This window comes from Halichoerus grypus, chromosome 6, assembly GCF_964656455.1.
Source record: "Halichoerus grypus chromosome 6, mHalGry1.hap1.1, whole genome shotgun sequence".
In the NCBI taxonomy this organism is placed as follows: domain Eukaryota; kingdom Metazoa; phylum Chordata; class Mammalia; order Carnivora; family Phocidae; genus Halichoerus; species Halichoerus grypus.
Window position 1 is genome coordinate 2,845,666 of NC_135717.1, and position 27,237 is coordinate 2,872,902.

The following is a 27,237-nucleotide window of genomic DNA, read 5'->3' on the forward strand; positions in this document are numbered from 1 at the left end:
CAGCAGAGTTCTATTATTTACAATCGAAAGTCAACATATTTTAGGGAAGATTGCTAGTTTCACCTCACTGTGTGATATCCTTCAGTTCCTCTCGGGGGTCCCCAACCTCAGCTGCACATTGAAATCACAAGGGAGACTTGAAAAATACTGATGCTGGGGCCTCACTCCCAGACATTCAGATTTTATTGGCCTGGGGTAGAGCCTGGCTAGCAGCATTTTTTAAAACTCCCCTGGAGGTTCTAATGTGCATCAGAGTTAAGAACCATTGTTTATATTATAATCACTCTTTAATTATATTTGGTTACATCTTCATAGACGGAGCTCTACAGTTGAGCATTTTGACTTTAGAGTCGTACTCTAGCGAGGCAGGCAGCTCAGATCAACTTACAGGCAATTTAAAGTGCTGACCTTTATCTCTCAAGTTTTTATGTTTAGAGGGCAGTTACTGTAAGGATTACCCTTTCCCTGTTGCAGCATCATAATACTGAGTGCCAGGACCCAAGTTTCTGAAACCTCCCAGTAGACCCTTTTTAAACTGTCCTGAGCCTGCAGGGTATGGCAGGACCTAGCTGTTAATTCAGTACTTTCATCTGATTGACGTGGGGAGGATCACTGGCCACCTAAGGGAGGCCTTCCCATTATTAATTCCTTTCTGGATGTCCTTTGTGTGTCTGCCCAGAGGCCTTGGCATTGGGTACGTTGTGAAAGTCATAAAATTAAAGAAACATCTTGTCCTGGCTGCTCACACTGACATTCAGAAAAACAATCACAGTAATGGCTGGGGCTTTCTCCTTTGAAAGAACACGCACCAAGGGCCTTTGGTGTATTTCTTGATGGAATTTGCTGTGGGCCCGCTGTGCACTGATGGGTGGAAAAGGGCTAATGGTCATGTTGGGGCCACCGCTACTGGAATTGTCCAAAATCTTTGAACTCATTTCGGTGTGTGCGCGCATGTGTGTGTCCACGTGCACGTGGACGTACTGGGGGGTGTGGTGCGCGCGCGCACATGTGTGTGTCCGCGTGCACGTGGACGTACTGGGGGGTGTGGTGTGCGCGCGCATGTGTGTGTCCACGTGCACGTGGACGTACTGGGGGGTGTGGTGCGCGCGCGCACATGTGTGTGTCCGCGTGCACGTGGACGTACTGGGGGGTGTGGTGTGCGCGCGCATGTGTGTGTCCACGTGGACGTACAGGGGGTGTGGTGTGCGCGCGCATGTGTGTGTCCACGTGGACGTACTGGGGGGTGTGGTGTGCGCGCGCATGTGTGTGTCCACGTGCACATGGATGTACTAGGATGCACATATGCCGTTTCTTATTGTATTTCAAACATGAGGCTTATTTTTAAAATGCTTGCAAAATTTGCCCAAAGAGAGGAAAACCTTTAAATTGGTGATTCTTAAATTTTTGTGGGTGTATCAGGATCAGATATAGTCAGCCTCGGATGGGGTCTAAAGTTTGAGAGGCAAAGATTTAAATAAATTTCCCCAAAAAGCTACTTTTCTTAGATCCCCTGATACAGATTACAAATAAGGCTATTGATGGTTCCGTACAAAAACAAATGAATATAGTTTTACCATTTGTGGAAATCATAGTTTTGAAGCTGGGAAGAAAGCCTGTGTATCACTATCTGCTCTATTTTTGGAAGTAATGGAGGAAGTGGTTCAACCTGATTACTGCCTGTGGAGTGAGGAATTTCTTAGTATTTGACTGACCGCCTGCTGGCACTTTATTTCCTTAGAGCTCTTCAAGTCATTATAAGAATCACCCAGCGGTTTGAAATGAAAATGATGTCTTACTATAAAATGCCAGCTATCTATGGTAAAAAGATTACACGCCATTTAAAAATATAATTGCCATTCCCCACTCCCCCTTACATCCAAACATCTCAGCATAACAGAATCCTTGCAGACTGAGAAGGAGCACTCAAGGTTCAAGACTTGCAAATTTGAGAAACTGCATCTATTTTAAGTGTTTTAATAGTCCAGATAATTATAACTTCACCTACTGCCCTTTTCTTTCTGCCTACCTCCTGGTCATTTTAATGATGCAGTTTGTGTATTGCTGCTGATGAATTCTGCCCGGTGCAAGTTATTTATTTATTTTTCCCTGAGCTGGATTTTATCCTCTGTTTACTTATCTTGGTGTTCTGTTTCCTTTCTGAACTGCCACCAGACTTTCCTTTACATGGCCATTGTGTAATGCACAGCAGGCCGAAGAGCTTGGGGACTCCTGCTGTGGGAGCCCTGTTTGGGTAAATGTCACCTCTTTAGACAAAGAGAAACTTGGCCAAATCACAAATCCAGAAAGAGCTTAGATTGCCACATCTTTAACATTTTATATAACAATTTGAAAGTCTATGTTTGCTGCATGGTTTTGAAGTGCTAACTGGTATGGTTAGGGTTTTTATTGCATTGCTTGTTACTATCCTTGGGGTGAAGGTGGAAAGGAGCCAGTTGGGGATAAGTAATCTGGAGTCTGTGCCCTCCTGCCCCACTTCCCTCCACAGGCTTACGAGGAGCTGGGACATGTACCTAGGAGAAGAGAGCTCTTCTGTAAAAACGTTGTTGACTTCCATGAAAATTAGTGTTGCCACTGGAACTTAATGGGGGTGCAGAAGAGAGCCTGCCTCCATTGACTTGTGGGGGAAAGTATTTGCGTTGAGTTAGTATCTGTGACACAAGCTAGGGTTTAGGTACTGTTTTAAGAAGTCTTACTCATCTTTAGGCTTATTTATTGACCTTAAGAACGTTCTTAGGCAGTAAAGCTGCTTCTCTCAGCATCAGGGCTTCCATCAGGGGCCCTGGCCTTCACTGATTTCTATGCTTGGCTGCTGACCCTGGCCTCCTTTCTAGTGTATAGGAGTTGGGGTCAGTGTAGAGCACTTCCACGTGGGCTATCCCTTCCCACCTTTCCTGACATTTTGCTTTAGTTGGAGACCTTGCTGGCTCTGAAAGGACTTAGCTCATCTTTGTATAATTCTGCTTGTTTGGACCATGATTATTGTCTAAGGACTTGATCCAAAAGAGGGTACCCCTAGCTACTGGGGAGAGCCTTTTAGCTTTCAAGAATGTACGTGCAAATTTAAGGCAACTATCCTTCCCTGTTTCTCTTGTCATTTCTCCTGTGTCCCCTCCAGTCTCCCTCCCTTCTCCTTCTCACTGGCCACAGCTGATACCCAGAAGGTTGGCTCTTTTTAAGAGCACACACAGCACAGTGGGCGAGAGAATAAACTTTGCGGACAGGTTCCCTGGGCGCAAGTCTGGCTCTGCCACTTCTCAGCTGTGTACCCCTGGACAAATTTCCTTGACCCTTCTGTGCCTCAATTTCCTCATCTGTAAGAGAGTAAAAATAATAGTACTTACCATGCTTAGCACAAATAGCTATTATTGTTTCCTAAATACACTCTTTTAACAGCTTTATTGAGATAGAATTTATAGCCGTGAAGTCCATCTGTTTAAAGTGTCAACTCAAGATTTTTAATATGTTTAGAGCTGTGCCAACATTTCCATATTCTAATTTTAGAACATCCCCAAATCATCTACTAGAGGCCCATCCGCACTCCCTCCTTGCTGTCCTTCCCTGTCTGCCAGGTAACCACCCATCTACTTTGTGTGGATTTGCCTATCCTGGACATTCCTGTCAATGCAGTCACACAACACATGGTCCTTTGTGACTGGCTGCTTCCATTCCACATGTTTCCAGGGCTCATCCATGTTGCAGCATGGATGGGTCGTGTATTTAATTCCTTTTGATTGTTGAATAATATTACATCGCATAGGTATTTACCACATGTTGTTTATCCAGCCATCACTTGACAGACATTTGAGTTGCTTCCGCTTTTTGGCTCTTAGGAATAATGCTGCCATGACCATTCATGTACAAATTTTTGTGTGGACATAACCCACACATTTCATTCCTCTTGGACATATACCCAGGAGTGGAATTAATGGGTCATATGGTAACTCTGTTTTAACATTTTGAGGAACTGGCAGACTATTTGCACCTTATATTCCCACCAGCAACCTATGAGGATTTCAATTTCTCCATATCTTTGCCGGCACCTGTTAGTGTCTTTTTGATGATAGCCCTTCGTGTGGGTGGTTTGGGATGCGTTATCTCATTGTAATATTGATTTTTCTAATGACTGATGTTGAACATTTTTCGTGTGCTTATTAGCCTAAATATACTATTGACTATATGAAAACTGGCTTATTGGTTTAGAGATAGTAGGGATATAAGAAATATCGGTCTCTGCTTTTATAAAGTTTGCAACCATGACAAGAGTGAAGATAGTTTCTGAGTCAAGCATACGTAAAGAGTCCTATCTGCATCTCATTAACAGTAAGAAAACTTTAGCTCTAGATAAAGCTAAGTCATCATTAGTGTGTGGAGTTTAATCATTTCCTAATAGGTTTATGTGTAGAGAGATCATTTTGTTTGATTTCATCTCTACTTGCTTTTGTGTTTTAATTTTTACAAATTAAATTGGTAACGTGGAAAATGCCTTTGTTGCCATGCTGTGAGTTCCAGTTTGTTCTCAGCAACTCTTAGAAGATTGAAGTCAAATGTTGGCCATTTTTCTCCCTTTTTTTAAAGTTTTTTTTTTTCCCCCATCTTGCCTGAATTATATAAGCTATTCAGCTGGCCACTTAACGGTGGTTTTTCTGTAGCATTGGTGAGTTTATGTAATTTTGCTTATAGGAAATTATATATATTCATTTTTATACCTCAATTTACCCTGTCCGTTGAATGTTACCGGCACGAAATCTGTGGCTATGGCACTGATTATCTCTGATGGCTTTTCTAATAGTGCTTATCTGCACATAGCTTGATCTTGGGTAAGAGGCTTATTTGGTGTATATTTTCTGGTTTTTGAAACAGAAACATGAATCACTGCCTCTGATATAAAACTCACCAACACTAATGTTAATATTTTGTCATGTAATTATGTTTCTATTCATTTTTAGTTTACATTCTGAACCAGAGGGCCAGTGGGCAGAGTGCATTTTCATGGAATGAATTAGGCAAAGAGGTTTGACCTTGATACTACCATTTACTGTCTCTGTGGTCTTGAACAAGGTGCCTAATCTCTTTCTCAGTTTTTTCATTTGTATAATGGGCATAAAGTATGACCTCTATCTGATGCAGTTGTTGGGGGAATACCTGAGATTTTGTTTATTAAAACATTTCTTCCTGGGTATGCAGTAAATGCTCAATAATTGTTAGATAGTAGCACTAGTACTATGAATAGGAACTATAACCTTGTTGGCTCCTCTGTCTGATCAGGAGATAAGATGCGCATGAAGAGTTAAATGGTACTAGGAGGGTTAAAAGCTCAGTAACAGACAGCAAGCTTGTTGGCACGATGGCACAGGAGCTTGTGTTCTAAGGTGCCGGTGACCCCCAGAGTGGACAAAGTTACTGCCCTAAAGCGATGTGAGCCAGGGGCTGAGGCAGGTGTGTCTCCATCCTGAAGGTGGATAGATGTATGCCTTAAGGACTTTTAACTGAGGTAAAGTTTATAAGTGGTGAAATTCACAGATATTAAGGGTACAATTCGATGAGTTTTGACAAATGTATAGACTCATGCAGCTACCACCTCAGTCCGGATGGAGAACGTCTCTGTCACTCCAGCAGATTTCCTCATGCATGCCCATTCCAATCAATCTCCGTCCCTGTAGGCAACCGTTTTTCTGATTTCTTTTCACATAGATTAATTTTGCCTGTGCTTGAATTTCATATAAAAGGAGTCATGTAACACGGGCAGTTTTATGTCTGGCTTCTTTGACCCAGCATGATGTCTGAAATTCCTCCATTGTGTTGAGTTTATCAGTTTGTTCATTTTTATTGATGTACATCTCTGTTGTTTTCAGTTTAGGGTATTATAAATAATGCTACTATGACTATTCATGTGAACTTATTTGTGTGGATGTGTGCTTTCTTCAAGAAATATCTCTTGAAGAAATATCTAGGCCTAGAACTTCTGGGTCATTGGGTAGATATTTGTTTAATTTTATAAGAAATTGCCAAACCTTTCCCCCAAGTGCTCGTACCATTTATACAGTCTGCCAGTGACGGGAGAGCTGCCATGGCAACACACATTTGCCGACATTTAGTGTTGTTTGTGTTTTTCCACTGAGCCATATAGTCCATAGTGGCAAATGATGTTAAGCACTTCCTATGTGTTTGGTAGCTATTTGTATATTTTCCTTTGTGAAGTTCACGTTCAAGCCTTTTTGCTCCTTTTACTAATGTGTTTCTTTTCATCTTAATCATTGAGTTGTGGGCGTTTTTATATAATTTGGATACAAGTTTTTTTTAAGATCAATGTAACCCCCAGAATATTTTCTTCCACTTTGTGGCTTTCGTATTCCTTCGTTAACAATGTACTTCACAGTGCATTTGTTTTAATTAAGCTTTTTTTTTTTTTAAAGGTACTCATACATTCAAAGGAGTTATTAGAACTAATACAAAGAGATCCCGTGTACCTCTGTGCCCTTTACTCAGTTTTCCCCAATGGAAATATCTTGAACAATTATTGATTGCAACCAGGCAACTGACATCCGTGCAGTCAACATAGAGAATCCCTTATGTTGCCCTTCCAGTGTCCTCCACCCCCACCCCGCCCCCATTTCTGGCCCTTGCAACCCCTAGTCTGTTCTCCATTTCTATGATTTTGTCATTTCAGCAGTGTTATATAAAAGGAATCCTATTGTATGTGACCTTTGGGATTAGATTTTATTTTTCACTCAGCAGAATTCTTTGGAGATTCATCCAGGTTGTTGTGTGTATCAGTAGTTTGTTCTTTTGTATTACCTAGCGGTGTGCTATGGTTTGGATGTCCTATAGTTTGTACAACTATTAACCTTTCAGGGACATCTGGGTTCTATCCAGTTTTTGCCTGTTATGACTAAAGCTGCTATTAACATCTTGTACAGGTTTTTATGTAAACAGAAGTCTTCATTTCTTTGGGATAAATGCCTAAGAGTGCAATTGCTGGGTCTGTATGGTAGATACATGTTTAGTTTTATCAGAAACCGCCAAACTGTTTGCTAGAATGATTGTATTACTTCATGCATCCACCAGTAGTGTATGAGTAATCCAGTTTTGTTTTTGTTTTTACACCATCAGCATTTGGTGTTGTCCCTACTTTTTTTAATTTAGCCATTCTGATAGGTATGTGCTGATAACTTATTATGGTTTTAATTTGTATTTCTCTAATGATTAATGATGTTGAACATCTTTTCATGTGTATATTTGCCATCCATAGATCCTCTTCAGTGAAATGTCTGTTTATCTTTTGTCCATTTTCTATTTAGATTATTTGTTTTGTACAGTTAACTTTTGAGGGTTCTTTATATATTTTAGATACTAGTCCTTTTTAGATATGTGGTTTGGACATATTTTCTCCTAATCTGTGCTTGTCTTTTTATCCTCTTCACAGAGACTTTTGGAGAGCAAAGTTTTAAATTTTGGTAAGATTCAATTTGTTGTTGTTGTTGTTGTTGCTTTTAATGCATTGTACTTTTGGTGTCAGGTCTGAGACTCTTTGCCTAGCTGTAGATTTTAAGGATTTTCTCTAATATTTTTTCTAACAGTTTTCTGGTTTTACACCTAAACCCATGATCCATTTGAGTTAATTTTTATATGAAATAAGAAGGTTAGGTAGAGGTTCTTTTTTTTTTTTTTTTTAATCTTCTGGATATTTGGTTGCTCTGGTGCCATTTGTTTTAAAGACTATCTTTCCTCTTTTTTTTTTTTTTTTTAAGATTTACTTATTTATTTGGGAGAGAGAGTGTACGAGTGGGAGGGGCAGAGGGAGAGGGAGAGAGAATCTCAAGCAGACTCTGTGCTGAACACAGGGCTTGATTTCATGACCCCGAGATCACAACCGGAACGGAAACCAAGAGTCAGATACTTAACCAACTGTGCCTCCCAGGCACCTCTATCTTTCCTCTGTTGAATATGTTTTTCATCTTTGTCAAAAATCAGTTGGCTATACTTGTGTTGGGGTTTTTCTAGGTTCTCTATTCATTTCTTTGATTTAAAGTTCTACCTCTCTGCCAATACCGTACAGTCTTTTCCCTCCCTCCCTCCCTCCCTCCCTCCCTCCCTCCCTCCCTCCCTTCCTTCCTTCCTTCCTTCCTCTTTTGTCATTCTAACTTGATTGTAGCATGCTCCACTCTTTAGTTGAAAACTTCAAGCATAACCACTGGCTTAGGTCAGGCTATTTGTGACAATTGATTTCATTTTTAAGTCACTTAAAATTTTTACCACAATCAAACAGAACTGGAAGGCCAATAAAGGAAAATAAAAACAAACAAACTCAGAAGTCCCCGGCTCCACTCCTCCCTAAATTATTCTTCATTGAACGCTAGTTCTTGATTTATCAAATTTTATCATTTTTTCCCTTTTTTGTTTTTTTGTTATGAAGATGAGGATTTCACATCCTTATATATCCTTGCTTTCCCTCCTGTTTTCCAAATATAATTATATCAGAATTTTTAGTTAAAGTGGTGTAAAATGTTTGAGTAATTTTCTGTCTAATATTTTGTAGTTACATTTCCTTTCTTGTTCAAAGTATTTTGCTTTCTGCAGTTAATAATTCACTTCCCCCCACCTATTTGTCTTTGTTCCTATTACTAATTATTTGCAGACTTTCCAACTCCAAAGATTATGATTTTCCCACCCAGCCCAATGCATCAGCTTTTCTTTGTTCTTAAAGATGTTGCTCTGGGAGTCATCTGCCATCATGCTCTTGCCTGACCCACCTGTGCTCTAGGTAGTCCACATAGATGTGCTCCTGGCCTTTCTCTTTGCTCCTCTCCAACATGTATCTTGTTTCCTAAATCCCACCTCTTTCTCATCCTTAATATATACTCTAATTTTAGTAGAGTACATCTTTTAGTAGTTTCATGAGAAAGCATGTATGGGAAATATTTTTTGAGACCCTGAAAGTGTTAATATGTATTAATATGAAAATAATACGTATCTTTTCATGCTTAATTGATAATTTGAATGTTGAATTCTGGGATACAAATATTTATTCAAAATTTGGGGCAGTTGCTCCATTGACTTCTAGCTTTGACTATGTTGTTGAGAAGTCAGATGACATTCATATTTACAATCTTTTAATGTGAACTAGTTATTTATGACTTGAAGATTTTAGTATCTTCTCTTTATCCCCAATGCTCTGAAATTTCATAGCAGTGTAACCTGATATGGGGATTTTTAAAAATTCATTATGCTATGCATTTAATAGGCTCTTTAATTTGAATATTTATGTCTCAGTTAAGGGAATATTTTGTGTATCAATATTTTGATAATTTCCTCTTTATTTTACTCTGTTTTCTTTTTCTGGAATTCTATTACACAGTGGTTAGAATTTCTGGACTAACTGATATTCAGATTTCTTATCTCCTATTAATACCGTATTGTCTTGATTTACCGTAGCTATATAATAAGTCTTAAAATCAGGAAGATTGATACCTCTCATTTTCTTATTCACTTTTTTTTTAAGATTTTTTTTTTAATTCATTTGAGAGAGACAGAGACAGAGAACAAGCAGGGGAAGAGGCAGAGGGAGAGGGAGAAGCAGCCTCCCCCCCTCCCCCCCGCCCTGAGCGGGGAGCCAGATGTGGGGCTCAATCCCAGGACCTGGAGATCATGACCTGAGCTGAAGGCAGATGCTTAACCATCTGAGCCACCCAGGTGCTCTCTTCTTCATTTTCAAAATTGTTTTAGATATTCTAGTTTCTTTGCCTTTCTATATTAATTTTAGAATAATCTTGTGTATATCTACAAGGAATGTTGCTGGTGTATTAACAAATTCCATTAACCCTATATATCTGCTTGCATAGAATTGACATCTTTACTATGTTGAGTCTTCAAATCTATGAACATGGTATATCTCTAAATATTTGTTTAGGTCCTTTGATTTCTGTGATCAGCATTTTATAATGTTCAGAATAAAGATATATTTTGTAAAGTTTATACCTAAGCATTTCATTTTATTTGGAGTGATTATGAATGGTATTGTGTGTATAATTTTGGTTTCTACTTATTGGTAGTTTATAGAAATGTGATCGATTTGTGTGTTGATTTTGTATCCTACAACCTTGTTGAACTCACTTATTAATTCTAGAAGGGGTGTGTGTTTGTGTGTGTGTGTGTGTGTGTGTGTGTGTGTAGCTTCTTTGGGATTTTCTACAGACATAATCATGTCATCTACAAATAGGGACAATTTCATTTTTCCCTTCCAATATGTATGTCTTTTATTTATTTATTTTCTTCCTTATTTCAGTGGCTAGACCTTGAATAGGACTGATGAGAGCAGACATTCTTGACTGGGTACCAAGTTCAGGGGAAAGGTATTCAGTCTTTAACTGTTGAATAAGATGTTATTAGATGTAGATTTTTGGTAGATTTTCTTTATAAAGAAAGTTCCTCTCTATTCCCAATTTGGTGAGTGTTTTTTTTTCTTCTTAACTTTATGAATGGGTGTTGGATTTTGTCGAATGCTTTTTCTGCTGTAGTTGATAAATCACAGATTTTTTTTAGCTCATTGATATGGTAAATTATGCTGATTGATTTTTCAAATTTTGAACCAGCCTTGCATACCTGGAATACATTCCACTCAATCTTGGCATATAATTCTCTTAATACATTACTGTATTTGACTTGCTAATATTTTGTTGAAGATTTTTGTGTCTAAGTTCAGTAGAGATATTGGCATATAATTGACTTCTTTGTATTATCTTTGCCAAGATTTTATATCAGGGAAAAACTAGGCTTAAAAAATGAGTTGGGAAACATTTCTTTCTCTTCTGGTTTTTGGACAAGAATATGTAAAGTCAATGTTAATTCTTTAAATGTTTGATAGAATTCTTTAGTGAAACCATCTGGGTCTGGAGGTTTTTCTCAGAAGCTTTTTAATTACAAATTCAATTTCTTTAATTGGTTACAGGGCTATTCAGGCTGTAGATTTCATTTTGGCTGAATTTTTGTAGTTTATAGTTTCTCAGGAATTAGTTCACATCTTCTAAGTTCTCAAATTAATGAGTTTAAAGTTACTCATTGTATTCCTTTTTTAGTGACTGCAAGATCTGTAGTGATAGCCCCTATTTCATTGCTGGTATTGATTTGTATTTTCTCTATTTCTTTCAATCTTGCTAGAGCTTTACACTTCTTTTTCCTTGAAAAACCAGGCTTTTGATCCATTAATTTTCTCTCTTCTCTCTCTCTCACTCTTTTTTTTTTTTTAAGAGAGAGTATGAGTGGGGAATGGGAGAGGGATAGAGAGAATCTTAAGCAGGCTCAATGCTCAGCATGAAGCCCGATACAGGGCTCAATCCCATGACCCTGAGATCATGACCTGAGCCGAAGTCAAGAGTGGGATGCTTAACTGACTAAGCCACCCAGGCACCCCTAAAAATTGAGCTCTTAAGTAAAAATTAGAATTTTGGAAATTTTGTATATGCCACCCTGAGCTGGACAGTTCCCATTATTTAGGGATTTTTCTGATGAGATATGGAGCTGTATTAATGTGTGATACTTTTTATATAGCATAACGAAGTATGTCAACATTTGGAAGAGCTACATAACTCAGCAAACCAACAAAGTCATGCAGGCATAAGAAATCCACTCAAAGTGTGAGATAAGCTGAAAGATTGTAACTTTGCCAAAATCAATAGGCCTTATCTATTGGAACTTTGGTATCCATAAGAAGTTCCTTTCCCATGTAATTTTCTTGGTCTAAAGTTAAATCTTTACCATTTAGGTACATTCTGAGTCCCACTTTTGATGTCAGTACATACGTGGCATAAATTCACTGTAAGCATATAAGCAGGGCAAGGTAAATCACCTCTGAATTTCTTTTCTTGGACTTTTCAGCCTTTTATTTAATTTGAATTGGACTTTTAGGATTATTTGAAAGAAATAGTGTGCCATGTTCAAGAAAAATGTTGGTTATTTCTGATAACTCTTCTCTCATTTTGGTTGGTCCTACTTTTTCACTACAAACCATAGAAATGACAATTTAGTCCAATTCTACTTTGAAATAAAATATTGGAGAGCTGGAAGCTTATTTCAGTTTGGAGAAGTAGGGGAATTGCTTTTATCCTTCTCTCTCTTATTATTATTAATTTATATGCTGAAATATATTAGCATAGTGCAGGATCAAACCAGTACATAAATACAACCATTTATGTTTCTGCCATAAGCTTCACTGTAGTTTAATCTCACTGAAAGCTTGAATGGTTTCTTAGGGGAAAATACTGGAAGGGTAGGTTTATCCCATGAGTTCCCTTAAATATGCTGTTAATTCGCATTGATTTCAGAGGAAACAGATAAGCAGTTTGACTTCCCCCTGACTGAATGCATCATCAAGCTGTTCTCAGTACTGTTTAATGGAAACCTGAGGGCCCCTCCTGCTTTCTGGGTTTTCATATGCACAGATGCCATGAGAAGACTGCAGACACTACTCAGAGAAAATCCCACACTTCCTGATCAAACTTTTGAGTCCAAAATGATGACTTTATGGTGAGATCTGGGAATATATACTGGGAGCTTTTTTCTCCTTTCTCCCTTCTGATTATAGTGCCCTCCAGAAGACAACGGGACAGAGCCTCAGGCGAGGGGTGAAGTGTACCTGCTCATATGGTGTGCTCAGGCTCCCCTAAGTCCCTGACCAAGCTTAGCAGTCATGCCACCCCACACCAGGCCATCCTTCACCCTCAGAGGCCTCTCCAGGGCGGCCAGGATGCTCCTACAGCCCCGCTCACCTTTCACAGGCCAGGCGCACGTACGCACGCGCACACACACACAGAGGCTTGCACAAGTCCACTTTTAATTGGGGTGGAGACGTGCAGTAATCTAAAAACAATCTCATTTGTCATCAAGGATGGGATGGTTCTTTAACAAGCCTTCAAATGCCTTTGAAAGCCACTGTGCGGCATGAGCAGCAGTAAGAATGTACCTGAGCCCTCACGTCTCTGTGAGACCTTGGAGCCTCGGTCCCTGGGAAGCCTGAGTCAGGCCGCCCCGGGCTCCCTGGGCACTGATGCCCCTTCAGCTCCTCGCCTGGCTGACTTGTAGACACTTGAGCCATGGGACATCCGTGGCCGTGAACCCGTCGAGGGCCCCCTCAGGCAGGGCTTCCTGCCTCTGTCCTCTTGCCTCTTGTTGGCCAGCGTCACGCTTCCTGGACTGTGGCTCCTCACGGCAGGGACCAGCTGTATCCCCAGCGCTGAGCCGCCAGGAGACACCCCGTGAATGCTTGGGGGGGGGCGGCTTTGTGGCTGCAGAGCTGACATCAGCAGCCCTGCGCTCCTGCCTGCGGCTCTTCTGGGCTGAGCTCTGTGGGGACTGGCAGGGTGGTGAGGCTCTCCTGGCTCCTGGAGGGCAGAGTGGCGACTTGCCTTCCGGGGAAACTTGCAGTCCCGCCCCATCAGACATGCTCGAGGGTATAAATATGGGAAACACGGTATATTTTGTAGTCATCACGTTCATTTTTTACCGTGTTTAAAATACATATATTTGTTCAACGGTAGCTACCTTTTGCCCTGAAATTTCTGATACTCATTTATTTTAGAAGGCAGTAGTGGAAATACATAAGGTGACATACAGAGAGGTTGGCTGATTTTTTTTTTTTTTTAAGACCCACAGAATATGATGGGTCTGTCACTGGAAAATACTTATAAATATTTCTTTTTTTTTTTTTTTTTTTTAAAAGGTTTTTAGTCTTTTTCTTTTTTTTTTTTTTTTTTTAAGATTTTATTTATTTATTTGAGAGAGAGAATGAGACAGAGAGAGAGAACATGAGAGGGGGGAGGATCAGAGGGAGAAGCAGACTCCCTGCTGAGCAGGGAGTCCGATGCGGGACTCGATCCCGAGACTCCAGGATCATGACCTGAGCCGAAGGCAGTCGCTTAACCAACTGAGCCACCCAGGCGCCCCTATAAATATTTCTGATAAGCTAGGAGAATGAAGCCTGAGAATTAGCCCTGATGATAGAGCTGCATCCTCCTCCTTCATTTCACCTGTAGCCAGCAAGGGCTTCGGTAGGTGGTCCCAGAAAGCACAGCTTGAATCAGCTTGTTCTAAAGCACGTGGTGGACTCGGTCCAAAGGGAATTATCTTAAAAGATCATCTCATCATTGAAGGGCGACCTTTCCATATTTGCATATTTAACTGTAGTAGAACATACCTGATCATATTTACATTTTTACCTCAGAAATACACTTGAAATGCACAACTGTTGCCTTTAAAAAGATTAATACTACTATTATGAGAAAGCACAACACACTGTGAGGTTGAACTCCCAGCTTCAGTAGGTGTACGTAATGACCTGCCAGCAGCAGGGATTTGAATGACTATATTTACCAGAAAAGGATCTTCTACCTGTATTTTTCGGAATAGGTGTTCACAAATGATGCATTATGCCCTGTGCTTTTGTTTCTCACTGGGATTTGAAAAATAAAACTTTCCATTAGTTGTGAATTCATAAGCTTGGGGCATGAAAATGTTTGAATTTGATGTAAAAGAAGTTTTGAAAGGAAGATTAGTAGTTTAAACCAAAAGATTAGTCGCCTTGGGAAATTCAGCTGTCGAAAAAGCCGAGTTCAGTAATAAAAGGTCCTGCTCCAGCTGATTGCTCCATTCACGCTGCGATTCCTAATCTTTCCCGCCGGACCCTCGCCTGATCGACAGCGCTGATTACCAAGGCCTAATAGCACTCATCGTCACTTTACCAGAATGTGTGGGGCTCGTCTGCCGTAGACACCCCTTGTCTGTGGTGTACTTGGCTCCTCTGCTGTGTGGGAGTTGATTATTATTTCTCATATTCATTATCACTTCAAATGGAGGAGAAGGGTGAGGTCCCAGAACCGATCACGATTATGCTGGCTCACCTCTCTCACTGGCAGAGTCACAGAGGAGCTTGAAGCTGGACTCTCTTGCCACCAGCAGTTGATTCCTATCCATTCTACCACGAGAGAGTTTCTGGTAGTAGACCCAGGATTTCCGTGATGGAGCAGATCGTTAAAATCCAGGGCAAGCTCACCCTTCTTCAGGGTAGGACACCTGGAGCCACAGGACAGGGTTCTTCTTCAGAGCTGTTTATTCCCTGGTTTCTCACAGAAGTAAATGATCTTTACTGTGGCAGGTGGGTTGTGGTCCCTTTGTAGATGAGCAAAAGATTATCTCCACGCCGGACAGGCAAAGTTAAATCCATTTACATTCTATCAAAACCTTAAAGTCCATTTAGGGAAGTGACTTCTACATCATAAAATTGTGATGTTATCTTAAGAGAACATTACGTGCACTGCTCTCCTTTGGATGGCCCTGAAGTCTGTGTTATCCAGACAGACGGGACTCTCTTGTTCATAACTGATTTATGTTCTATATAAAAGTATGTGAAAATGGAAATTTCAGAGTTTTTTGTAGTAATTCATTCCAGGGTCTTACAGTGTTCATTGTTAAGAACATAGAAGCTGTGACTTAATGTCTACTTATTTTTCCCAAGGAGAGGGAGAACTGCTATTCATTATTTGGGAAAACACACCTGTGCACGTGTACACACACACACGCATACATACATACATACATACACACACACACATGCACACACACCCCTCATCGAGCACCAGGTAGACCATTGACTTTTTCCTAGGTCAGAGTTTGATGATCTTATTTCAGAGGTAACTCAATCATTTTTGTCTTTATGGATCTTTTCAGACTTTTCTCTGTTCCATTTAAGGTATATAAGGATCACATGCTTTTGTCAGGGTCTGTGTGGACCTGAATACTAACGCTTCTGTCTCTTTTTTTGTCACCAAAGCTTTTGTGCTCTGTTGCTTTTATGCCCCCTGAATTTCATGATCTGCATGTATTTCAGTGGTAAATAGTGCCAGGTTCAGAGCAATAACGCTGTTATTCTGCACACTGGCTAATCTGTGTTACAATATTTGTATAATGATTGTCACTTACGTAAGATCCCAGAGCACGGACACATTTGCCTCCCTTCCTCCTATCATAAATGTTAGTATCTGCACTAACCACACTTCTGTGATCATTTGGATCACAGGATATTTGCTTGCCAGCTATATGAAACTACTCTTTATGAAAACTTCTTTTCCTGCTAATTCAGTGTGTGCAGCATAATTTGTACAGAGTATAAGCATGTTTAGTAAACTATGAATTCTAGGAAAAATTGAATTATGGTATCATTTACATTTAAAACAGTCATATAATATATTAAATTGATGATGCTCTGTCAGTTGTAAAACCAAATTCACATCCTTGAGTGTCTATTTTGAAGCTTTTTTCTTTTAAAAGATGTATTTTTTATGACTCATTTTTGTAGGACTCTGGAGCGATATGAAGTGGCGTTTCTTTCTCCATCATTAAATATGGTGCAAGCGGCAGGGCACTAATACAGCCTGGAGCTCAGTCAACCCCAAGGTGTCAAAGCTATAGTCATCACTTCAGCCTCATGAGGCCATGAGAGTGGACAGTTTTAGATGAAGTATGTAGCAAAGAGGGACATCGGACACGCTGTCACTGCTGGCAGTCAGCCTGAGGATGCCCTTGTAGCATGGCTCAGAGTGGGTGGTGTGCAGTAGCACCTTGGGATGGGACGAGGATCGACTGCCTTCCTGTCTTTCAGTCACAAATTTCGGTCACAGTGCCTGATACTTTGCCGTCTCTGTTCCTGCATCAGACGTAGCCGTAGCCTCTTACGGGACAGCAGCTGTGACTTATTCTCGTTGCATTCCTAGCACTAATAACTAAATCACTGTGTGTGTGTGTGTGTGTGTGTGTGTGTGTGTTGAACAGAAAATCGCGCAAGTCAGAGACCTAAGAATCCTTCTTGACACCTCTCTCTCCCTCAGTCCCATATTCAGTCCATCAATAATTTTCTTTTTTGCTACCTAAATATTGTTTTAAAGCCACCCATTTCTCTCCATCTCCACCACTACAGCCACTGCTGTTACCTTGGCCCAAACCACTGCCACCTTTAAGAGCATTTGCCTGGATCACCGCAGTGGCCCTAACTGGTTTAATCCCACTGCTTGGGCCCATCTTAATTCCTTCCCCATGGTGTGGCCAGATGAGCTTTTAACAGCACAGCCTCTTCAAAGGCTGTCTGCTGTCCTTCCATAATAATGGCTAATCATCATTATCATCATAACACTGGCAGTACTTTGACCAAGGCCAGTGAATAGGGTATCATATAATTTATCATTCACACAAGGTCACTTTTGAATGTGAAGTGGCACCATTGAAAATCACACAGCGATGACATGGAAACAAGGATGTTCGCTTGCCTTGCCTGCAACACCCTGAGAGGCCTAGACCTTGTTCACCCTGCTTCCATGCACTCTGTCTTCTATGTGCCCATAGATCTGCTTGTTTTTCAGTCTTTTGTACTTTCCGGGGTTACTCACCATGTTTGCTACCACCACAGGGCCTTTGCAGATGACACTACTTGAGTTTTTGAATCCTCCTGATCTTTTAGCTTCTGCATGGCATCTCATTGACTAGGCTAAGCCTTCTTTTTTAATAGGCTCTTACCACATTCACAAATGCAATTTAACATTTAATTATTTGAATGAATACTAGTAAGAGATTGGCAATATTCTATTATCAATATACCAGTAGTAGAATGCAGTGGTCAACACAATGGCAAAATAAACTCTATACAGTTGGCCCTTGAACAACATGGTTTTGAACTGTGTAGACCCACTTATACATGGTTTTTTTGTAGTACAGTACTATAAATATATTTTCTCTTCCATATGATTTTCTTAACATCTCTTTTCTCTAGCTTACTATATTGTAAAAATACAGTATATAATACGTATAATATACAAAATATGTGTTAATCGACTGTTTATATTATTGGTAAGGCTTCTGGTCAACAGTAGGCTATTAGTAGTTAAGTTTTTGGGGAGTCAAAAGTTGTATGTGGATTTTTGACTGTGTGGGGGGTTGGTGCCCCTAACCCCTGTGTTGTTCAAGGGTCAGCTGAATATTTAAGTTCTGTATATTGGGGCGCCTGGGTTGCTCAGCTGGTTGAGCATCCACCTCTTGATTTAGGCTTGGGTCATGATCTCAGGGTCATATGATCGAGCTCTGCGTTGGGCTTCACGTTCAGCATGGAGTCTGCTTGAGTTTCTCTTACTCTGCCCCTTCCCTGCTAGCGTGTGCACATGCATTCTCTCTTTCTTTCTCTCTCTCTCAAATAATCTTAAAAAATTAAATTGTATATATTAAGTACAAAAAAACCTAGCTATATGTACTCCAACTTAATGTAAAAATACAGTTAATATGCTATTAACAGCATACTGTTAATATGCTATTTGATGCTTAATTTGTTAAAAATACAGTAATTTAAAAGCCCAGCTTAGTAATTCCACAAATTTATCCAAAATGTGAAGTTAAGATATGGGTTCTTGAGAAGATTTCCTTAAGGAGAAACGCATGGCATTTAGAGTCATAATATATAGAATTCAGGGATTCTGTAACAGATTATCTGAGTTTTAAATGGTGATTTCACCACTCACTGGGTGGCCTTGAGCAAGTTACTTAGTTTCTTTGGGTCTCCCTTTACCCATCTGGAATATAATAAGGAAGGAATATAATAAGGACTATAATAGTGACATCTGTCTCATAGGGCTTTTGTGAAAATTAAATGAGGTAGTGCGTACAAAGCGCTTAGCACAGTTTCCAGCACATAATAAATACTCAATGAATACCAGCCATTGCTGTTATCTGTGTTGTTGTTATTCTCTTTATTTGTTCAGCAAATATTTTATTCAGTATCTACTTTGCCTCTGGCATTGTTCTAGGTTCTGGGATTCAGAAGTAGTCACTAAGAGGGCGTAGAATGCGTTGGTATAATCCATAAGTACTCTCATGTCGAGATCTTGTAGGTGCCATGACTGGAACAAATGTCATGGTTTGTTGGGGCATGTTGGTAGGGAGCGGTTTTGTCAGCTGGAAGGATGAGAGCGAGTCTGCTCACACAGAACTGGGGGCACATGGGGGGTGGGAAGGAGCACCTGGCAAGGCCCGAAAGGGCTCAGCCTGGTTCAGAGTTAGTGTTCATGTGTGAGTAGAGAGGGTCGGGGGCCTGAGAGAGGCAGGTGTGCCAGGGGGATTGTGTTCGAAAGTGAGGAGCTAGAATTCTGTTTATTTTAGTGATGAAGAAACAGAAACCCACATGCCCTAATCAGGGTCATGTAGAAAATGAGTGATGGGGCTGGAACTAGAAGCTAAGTGTCCTGTGTTCATATTTATGTATTTTTAACTATTGAAGTGTACATACAGAAATTGCACAAATCTTACATAGAATAATTTTCCATGAATTTTCACAAAATTAAGTGCCCCTGTGTAATCACATCGGGAAATAGGTCCTGGTCTGCTCGCCATAAGCTGCCCTGTTACACCCCTACACCGTCCCTGTCCCCCTGAGGTAACATCTATCCTGACCTCTAAGAGCACAGATTAGCTTTGCCTGGTTTTGAATTTTCATGAACTTTTGGATAGAAGCATATGCTATAAACTTCTTTCGGTCTGGCTTCTTTCACTCCACATGTGTCTGTGAGATTCATAGGGGGGGCCAAGAGTTGTTGCATTCCCATTGCTGTGTAAGATTTTGTTGTATAAATACACACAGGTTTCCAGTTTTATAGCCCCGTGTGTGTGTGTGTGTGTGTGTGTGTGTGTGTGTGTGTGAGAGAGAGAGAGAGAGAGAGAGAGGTGGAAGCTGGATGGTGCTTCCTGTCATTTATGTACGCATGTTACTCTTGCTTATCCTAGTTACTTTTTTTTTTTAACCGACTGAAGGTTACATGAAGAAATTTCTTTTAGAGCCTCTGTGTAGACCCTTGGTTGATACTGTGAAAATATAATGCCTAGTTAAAACCATGGCTTGCATGACCAGAGATTGCCCAGTACGCCTCTTTGTTTAACAGGTATTAATCATAAATAGAAATAACTGCAATGAACTTGTCAGATGTTTTTAAACAGTGCTGATCATTGAGCTTTCTGCCTTCTGAAATATCATCTAGGGTATTACATGTTTCTAAGGGGTCGAGGATTATTGGCTCCTTAATTGGGCCAAATAGCCATCATTTATACTTTTTAAAATTAGGTCTGTTTAAATAAGTGATTGATTAATTGGATGAATGCCATTTTCATGTGTACTTCATTCACTTTTTTTTCTTTCTCTCTTGCTCTCTTTTTTTTTTTTTGATATTTCAGATGATGTTGTGCCATATTTTAAAACGGAGCCAGGCCTACCGCAGATTCACCTGGAAGGCAACCGCCTTGTTCTCACTTGCCTTGCTGAAGGGAGCTGGCCTTTGGAGTTCAAGTGGATGCACAATGACCGTGAGCTCACCACCTACACCAGCGAATATAAGTAATTGATTGCTTGAAAATAAGATTCCATTTCAAGTTGATGTGTTTAGAATATTTGCCTTATTGACCATAATAGCACAAAGGGTGAAAATATTTGATTGAATTTCTAATGCATTAGGATTAAAGGAATAGAGTTAATTAGAATGTGATTTAATATTCTGATCTACATTGTATTTACACCTAGGAAGTCTATCATTATATTTGTAAAAGGAAGCCCGTTAGTGAAATTACCAGACTAAAAAAAGCTATAGTTACGGAGGAATGCAAGTAACAGCTTTAGCACGATAAATTTGCTGTCTTGTGGCAACAGCCCCACCCACCAGTATTGTTCGTATTTAACAAGCATGAATGTTTAAACAGAGATCTTTAAATCAGTAGCTTCTGGAGCTCTGAGCAGTCAACAGAAAATTTACCCGGCTAACTTTTAGAGTCAGGATGGGAGAAGATGAGGCTTTGGGGGAGGGACATGAGCAGAGTCTCTTGTTCCAGCAGCAAAAAAGGATGTTTACTGAACTCCTGCATGTGCTAGGTGTGGGGTGCAGGAGTGAGCATGATGCTCTGAGGCAGAGGGGAGGCTGAGATGAGGTCACACCTGAGCTGTGGCTTCTCCCAGGACCAGTGGTACCCGCTTGTAAACTTCCTGGTCTCCCTGCAGTACTCAGGTCTTTTCAGGTTTAAATCTATTTAGCTTCTGTTTCTATGTGAGGGTTATTGTAACAGATGCTGTAGTTCTGAGTAGGACAGAGAATTAGTGACTGCCTAAAAAGTCCAAGAGGTCCCCAAATCAGCAATGTCATGCTCTTATTTAATGGAAATTAGAGAATTGGTTGTCCAGAGGTATTTTAAATAGAGTAATGGGCTTCTGAACATGGGGCATAGCCATCACTCACTCACTTTGGGAGTCAGAAGTTAGGGGCATCTGGCTAGCTCAGTCGGAAGAGCACACAACTCTTGATCTCAGGGTTGTGAGTTTGAGCCCCATGTTGGATGTAGAGATTACTCAAATAAATCTTAAAAATTTTTAAAAAATAGTCAGAGGTTATAATATGATGGTCCATGAACCACATCCAGCCTGCCCAGAATGTGGTATGTGTGTATGTATTTTAAAAATCAGTTGAAAATATATGTGGATATACACACAGAATATATTTCTTAATTGCTTGCCAGCATTTAACAATTGTAAGATTTCATATAAAAATGCACTTTCTGGTCCCTCTTGACCAATCAGAAGGCCTAGCCACCTGGCTCTGCTGCCCCCCACAGAAGAACCGTGTTTTGCTCAGTTACCTCATCCGCCTGCTCTTTGTAGACATAGAAGTTTGTGACCACCTCTTTCATTACTAGGCCTGTACTGTTAGAGTATCTGCTGTCGTAGGAGCAGTTTATCTTAATAGTGTAAGGTCATGTGGACATCAGCAGACCCAGGTTTGAATCCCAGCTCACTCCCAATTTGCATCAGCAATGTAATTTCAGGCAAGCCACCAATACCTGCAAAATGGGGACGATCATACCTCATTTGTGGTGTTGTGAGCATTAAAAGGCTCTAATGTAGGTAAAATGGTGTATTTTCTGGCCCACAAGCAATCAGCTAATAAATCCTAGTTGACATTCTGTATTATTATAATGAGGTGTTAGGGTACTTGGTTTTGTAGGAGGGGCATAAGAAAGGAAAAGACAAGCAAGCTTAGAAATGAGAACCACGTGTGAGTAGTGGGCTTTAACAGCCAGTACCTTGAATCCAGATATTTCTGTTCAACTTCTGTGTGTGACTTTGGACAAGTGACCTAACCAGTTTGATTTTCTCATCTGTAAAATGGGTGTGATATAACCCACCTCAGAGATTTCTCATAAAAATGAAGTGACATAATGTTTTGTATGCCCCAGGAAGAAAGGAATGAAGTTTCAGAAGACTCCAGATTATTCTTCCCTACAAAAAGTAGTAATGTGGATGATCTATAATGATGGTCTTCAAATTGGGGAACATGGCCATGGATAGTGGCAAAGGAATTTCTTTTTAGATGTTCAGTTTCCATATGTGTGTGTTCTGAGGTTGAGCTGGCCGAGAACATGCCCCTGTGTGGGCACCTGCGCTTCTCCTCCCTGCCCCTCTCTGTGCTCTTTCTCCCAGTTTACAGAAGGAAGGCTCACTCTCCCTGAGTCCTCTTGTGGAACTGCTTCTCAAGGATGCAAGACAAGTGCATAGTTCAGAATATTCGGCTTGAACAAAATGTTGGGCTCTTTTAAACAACCCCAGAAGAACTTCTTGCCTTTCACATATTCCCTTTAGGGGAAAATAGGACACTAGAAATGGGATATTTTGATCAATTTTGGGTTTTTAAAAATTCGGATACGTTGTAGAGTTAGGCAGCAAGAGCTATACCAATTTTAACATCCTCACCTTTTCCATTCTCCAGCTGTTATCAAAGAATATATTGTGCCTCAAGGAACGTGTAATGAGAGCAAAGCAAAGAGTGTGCAAGATAGATCCATGGCAGACAAGGGCATCTTGTTTTATCTAGGTGGCAAACCCACAGCCGCACCCTGGGGCTTGTCCACTTATACAGAGCAGGAGTAGAGTATTCAGGATTTGTTAGAAGAATGAAGTCAAGAAATATTCTTTTATGAAGCATGTTCTTTCTGCATTTTACCCTCCTCTGAGATGAGAAGAGTGTGGTGAGGCCTCAGTTGGAGATATCAGGGAGGAGGAGGTAGAAAGTGTTGTTTACTTCGATCAGATCCATGTTCTATCTTGATGTAGAAGGGACATGCACAAGAGGAAAGTTAGGGCTTTGTATTTTTCTCAAACATTTACGCAGAAGACACTTTGATTAACTTTTGCAAAGAAGATTATTTGATGCTCTAAATCCATATCCATTTTTTATTACTTTCCTGTGTTTTGCTTGCTGCTATGCTTCAACTTCTTCTCTACTTGTTTATTTGCTTGTTCCAGGTACTCATTGGATTTAAATGAACACAAATGGCCACAAATATGTTGTCAATACCTTCTCTTTGTTGTTAATTTCTATCCAATTCTGTTTATTCTAGTGGTAAATAACTTCCCATTCAATGAAATGTAATTGAAAAAAAAGCCACTTTCCTGTCATTAAGAGACATTTTCTTTTTAAATTTTAAAGGCTTAATAATTATATTTCAGCATTAACACATATATGTTGTTTTGATTAACTGTAATAATTGCAATGAACATGTAATACAGAAGAATTTTTATAAGCACTTAGAATCTTTTGATCAAAGGATATCCTTTTTAAGTTGCCGTTTATATGTGTATTTTTATTTCAGATAAGTATATTAGATAATCAATAAGTATCTTTCAGGCATAAAAATATGTTACATTAGACTAAAATTCTATGGGGTAAATAGATTTACAACTCAAGTTCAAAGAGTAAAAAGGAACAGTATGAAGGTTGTATGTGTTAAAGAGTTCATTAATAAAAAATGGATAATGTGCTGGGGCGCCTGGGTGGCTCAGTCGTTAAGCGTCTGCCTTCGGCTCAGGTCGTGATCCCAGGGTCGTGGGGTCGAACCCCACATCGGGCTCCCTGCTCGGTGGGAAGCCTGCTTCTCCTTCTCCCACTCCCTCTGCTTGTGTTCCCTCTTTTGCTGTGTCTCTCTCTGTCAAATAAATAAATAAAATCTTAAAAAAAAAATGGATAATGTGGATTTCAAAATCTTTAGATTACATTGGACACATGTAAAACAGCAGTGTAACAGTTTTGTTTTAAAATGCTAAATCAAGGACGCTTGGGTGGCTCAGTCGGTTTAGCTTCTGCCCTTGGCTCAGGTCATGATCCCAGGGCCCTAGGATCAAGCCCCACATCTGGCTCCTTCCTCAGCAGGGAGCCTGCTTCTCCCTCACTCCCCCTGCCTGTGTTCTCTCTCTCTCTTACAAATAAATAAAACCTTAAAAAAAATGCTAACTCAGGGGTGCCTGGGTGGCTCAGTCAATTGAGCGGCTGACTCTTGGTTTCAGCTCAGGTCATGACCTCAGGGTCCTGGAATCGAGCCCCGCATGGGGCTCTGTGCTTAGCGGGGAGTCTGCTTGTGGATTCTCTCTCTCTCCCTTTACCTCTCTCTCTCTTTCACACACACACATAAATAAATAAATCTTTAAAAAAATGCTAAATGATACACCATGCCATTATTATATAGGCAACTATTTAGACTTAATGATGAAACGGTTTTATTGTCCATTTTAAAATATGCAAGGAAGATGCAGCTTTTTTGTGTTGCTCTTTGCACTAGCAGATTTACCTGTTAATTTGGCACACTCTGGATAATCCACAGGAAGACAAAGCATTGTGGGTCACTGAAGCAAGATTGCAGGGGTGGCTCATTATATATGGACGATTAAAATGATATACATGCTTCATTCCCATTTCTTTAGAAACTTAGAAGAAATGGGTTATTCTAAAGCAAGAGGGGTTTGGGGTAGATGTGATAAATTATATTCTGTTCACTGAGGGCTTCAGACACTGAGATGGGTTATCAGGGATCCATTGTATTTTGTCATCATTTTTTTTAGATATAAAACCTGTCCAAAAATCTCATGCTATTTTTTTCAAATTACTCTTTCATCTACTTCCTTCTAATAAGCACCTTCAGCTGTCATATGTTAACGTTCACGAGACCATTCTCAGTCTCAAATTGAAAAACATGGCTACTTTATGAAAATGGTAGCTGTTTTCTCCCTGAAATGGAGTCTCTCTACCTTCACCCCCACTTTGGTGTCAGTAGAAAATACTAATCCTATAAAGGGCACATAATATAAACTCAGCTTTTCTAGTTTTGACCAAAAATAGCATTTTCTTTGCTGCTTGTGTTGCAAACTGCACAATGAATTTCAGTGATTTTCTGATGTTTTTCATATTGATGCATTATGCATATTTAGGTACAGGTGACTGTATTGGCAAAATTGTAGTAGTTTAGCAATTAAGCCAAGTTTACATAGCTGTCATAGGCAGATTTATCTTTTTTTCTTCCTGAAAATATTTATTTTCAATTATTTTCTACTTTGAGATAAATTATATTCAAATAAGAATAGATAGATATCTAAGCCAATAATTTCTTAGTGGTAGGCATGATATTCATTGTTATAACAGGCGGGATAATTGGATACTGTGAACTGCTAGAAACCTTACTGTCTCCTTATGTGACCTGTCTCTGTGGTTCAGTTTCTGTGACAGTATCAACAATAGAAGTTTGATGGATAATAATTCTTTTTTTTTTTATTCCAGTAAGAAAATAGGAATGGTTAAGGAAAAAGTAACTTTTTCTTATGTCTTATAGAAAGATGAAAAAATTCACAATATCAATAAAAATTATTAAATACCTGGGAATAACCTTTATAAGAACCTACATGAAGTGGAAAACCTCACTAAGAGATACAAAAGAGAATCCTAGATAGGAAATCTAAACAACCATAAAACCAGACAAGTATATGAAACAGTTGTGTTTAAGACACTGGACATCAGGCAGCCCAAGGTGGTGATGCCTGAGAAACAGAAAATCAGTGGGCCCTCTGATTGCCCCAGCTTTAATGCCATGTGAGAATTTCCAGGCTATGGCCCAGACACAGGGTTGCACATGTGTCTGGAGGACTCCTGAGTTTGAGAGAATGGAGAATCCAGAGAGATCAAGGCAGAGTACCAGGGAAAGAGGACTAGAGATCTGCAGAGGTTCTATGTTAAGTATGAGGCAGAATATTCATCAGCACATTCATGTGAGGAGAGTCACCAAGGCCCAGGAGAAGACTGCCCAGAAATGATGGTAGTTCTTCCCATGCTTACCACACAGGGCTGGGTGGGGGGCCTGTTCTCACCAGCCATACCAAAAATCCTCATAATTTATGGGATTATTGGATAGAGGATACAGAATTATCATGGGTCTGTAATGAGAATTATTAACCCTTGACCAAATGCAGCTCTGATCCTAAGGTTTTATAAACAAGACCAGAAAGGATCAGATGACTTTCAAGTATTTTTGAAGCATCGGAGGGGCGCCTGGGTGGCTCAGTCATTAAGTGTCTGCCTTCAGCTCAGGTCATGATCCCCGGGTCCTGGGTTCGAGCCCCGCATCAGGCTCCCTGCTCAATGGGAAGCCTGCTTCCCCCTCTCCCACTCCCCCTGCTTGTGTTCCCTCTCTCGCCATCTTTCTCTCTGTCAAATAAATAAATAAAAATCTTTAATTAAAAAAAATTGAAGCATCGGGGAGCAAAACTCAAGAGTATTTATAGCAATACAACAATATCCAGCACCAAACAGGGTAAAATTCACAATGTCTAGAATTGAATCAAAGATTATCAGGCACATAAAGAGGAAGAAAAGTATGACCCATAAGGAGGAGAGAGATCAATCTATTAACCTCTCAAGCCAAAACTGACACAGGTGTTAGAAGTAGCAGAGAAAGATGTTGAAACATCATAAATGTATTCCATGTGATCAAAGCTAAATACATACATGAAAGATATTAAAAGGCAGAAATCAAACTTCTGAGGATGAACTCTATAATGTCCGAGATGAAAAACATATTGGATGGGGTATCAGCAGATTAGACATGGCAGAAGAAAATGTTAGTAAACTTAAAGGTATAGCAATAGAACTATCCACAATGAAAGGCAGATAGAGAAAAAGGGGGGGATCAAACCCAATGAAATGAGCATTAATAAGTTACAGGACAACTTCAGCTGGCCTAATGTATGTGTGGTTGGAATCCCAAAGGAGGCAGGGGCAGAAAAATATTTGAAGGAATAATATTGAAAATGTTCAACATTTAATGAAAACTATAAACCCACCA

At 40.0% G+C, this 27,237-nt stretch overlaps 1 protein-coding gene across 4 annotated transcripts in view; it reads left to right on the top strand.

Annotated features, from left to right (window-relative positions):
* Positions 1–27,237, top strand: part of SDK1 (sidekick cell adhesion molecule 1) — an 877,999-nt gene that overhangs the window by 332,870 nt on the left and 517,892 nt on the right. For all 4 annotated transcript variants that reach the window (XM_078074254.1, XM_078074256.1, XM_078074255.1 and 1 more), the window contains exon 2: positions 20,269–20,428. In XM_078074254.1, the coding sequence (XP_077930380.1) occupies positions 20,269–20,428 (160 nt within the window). The remainder of the gene's footprint in view (positions 1–20,268; positions 20,429–27,237) is intronic.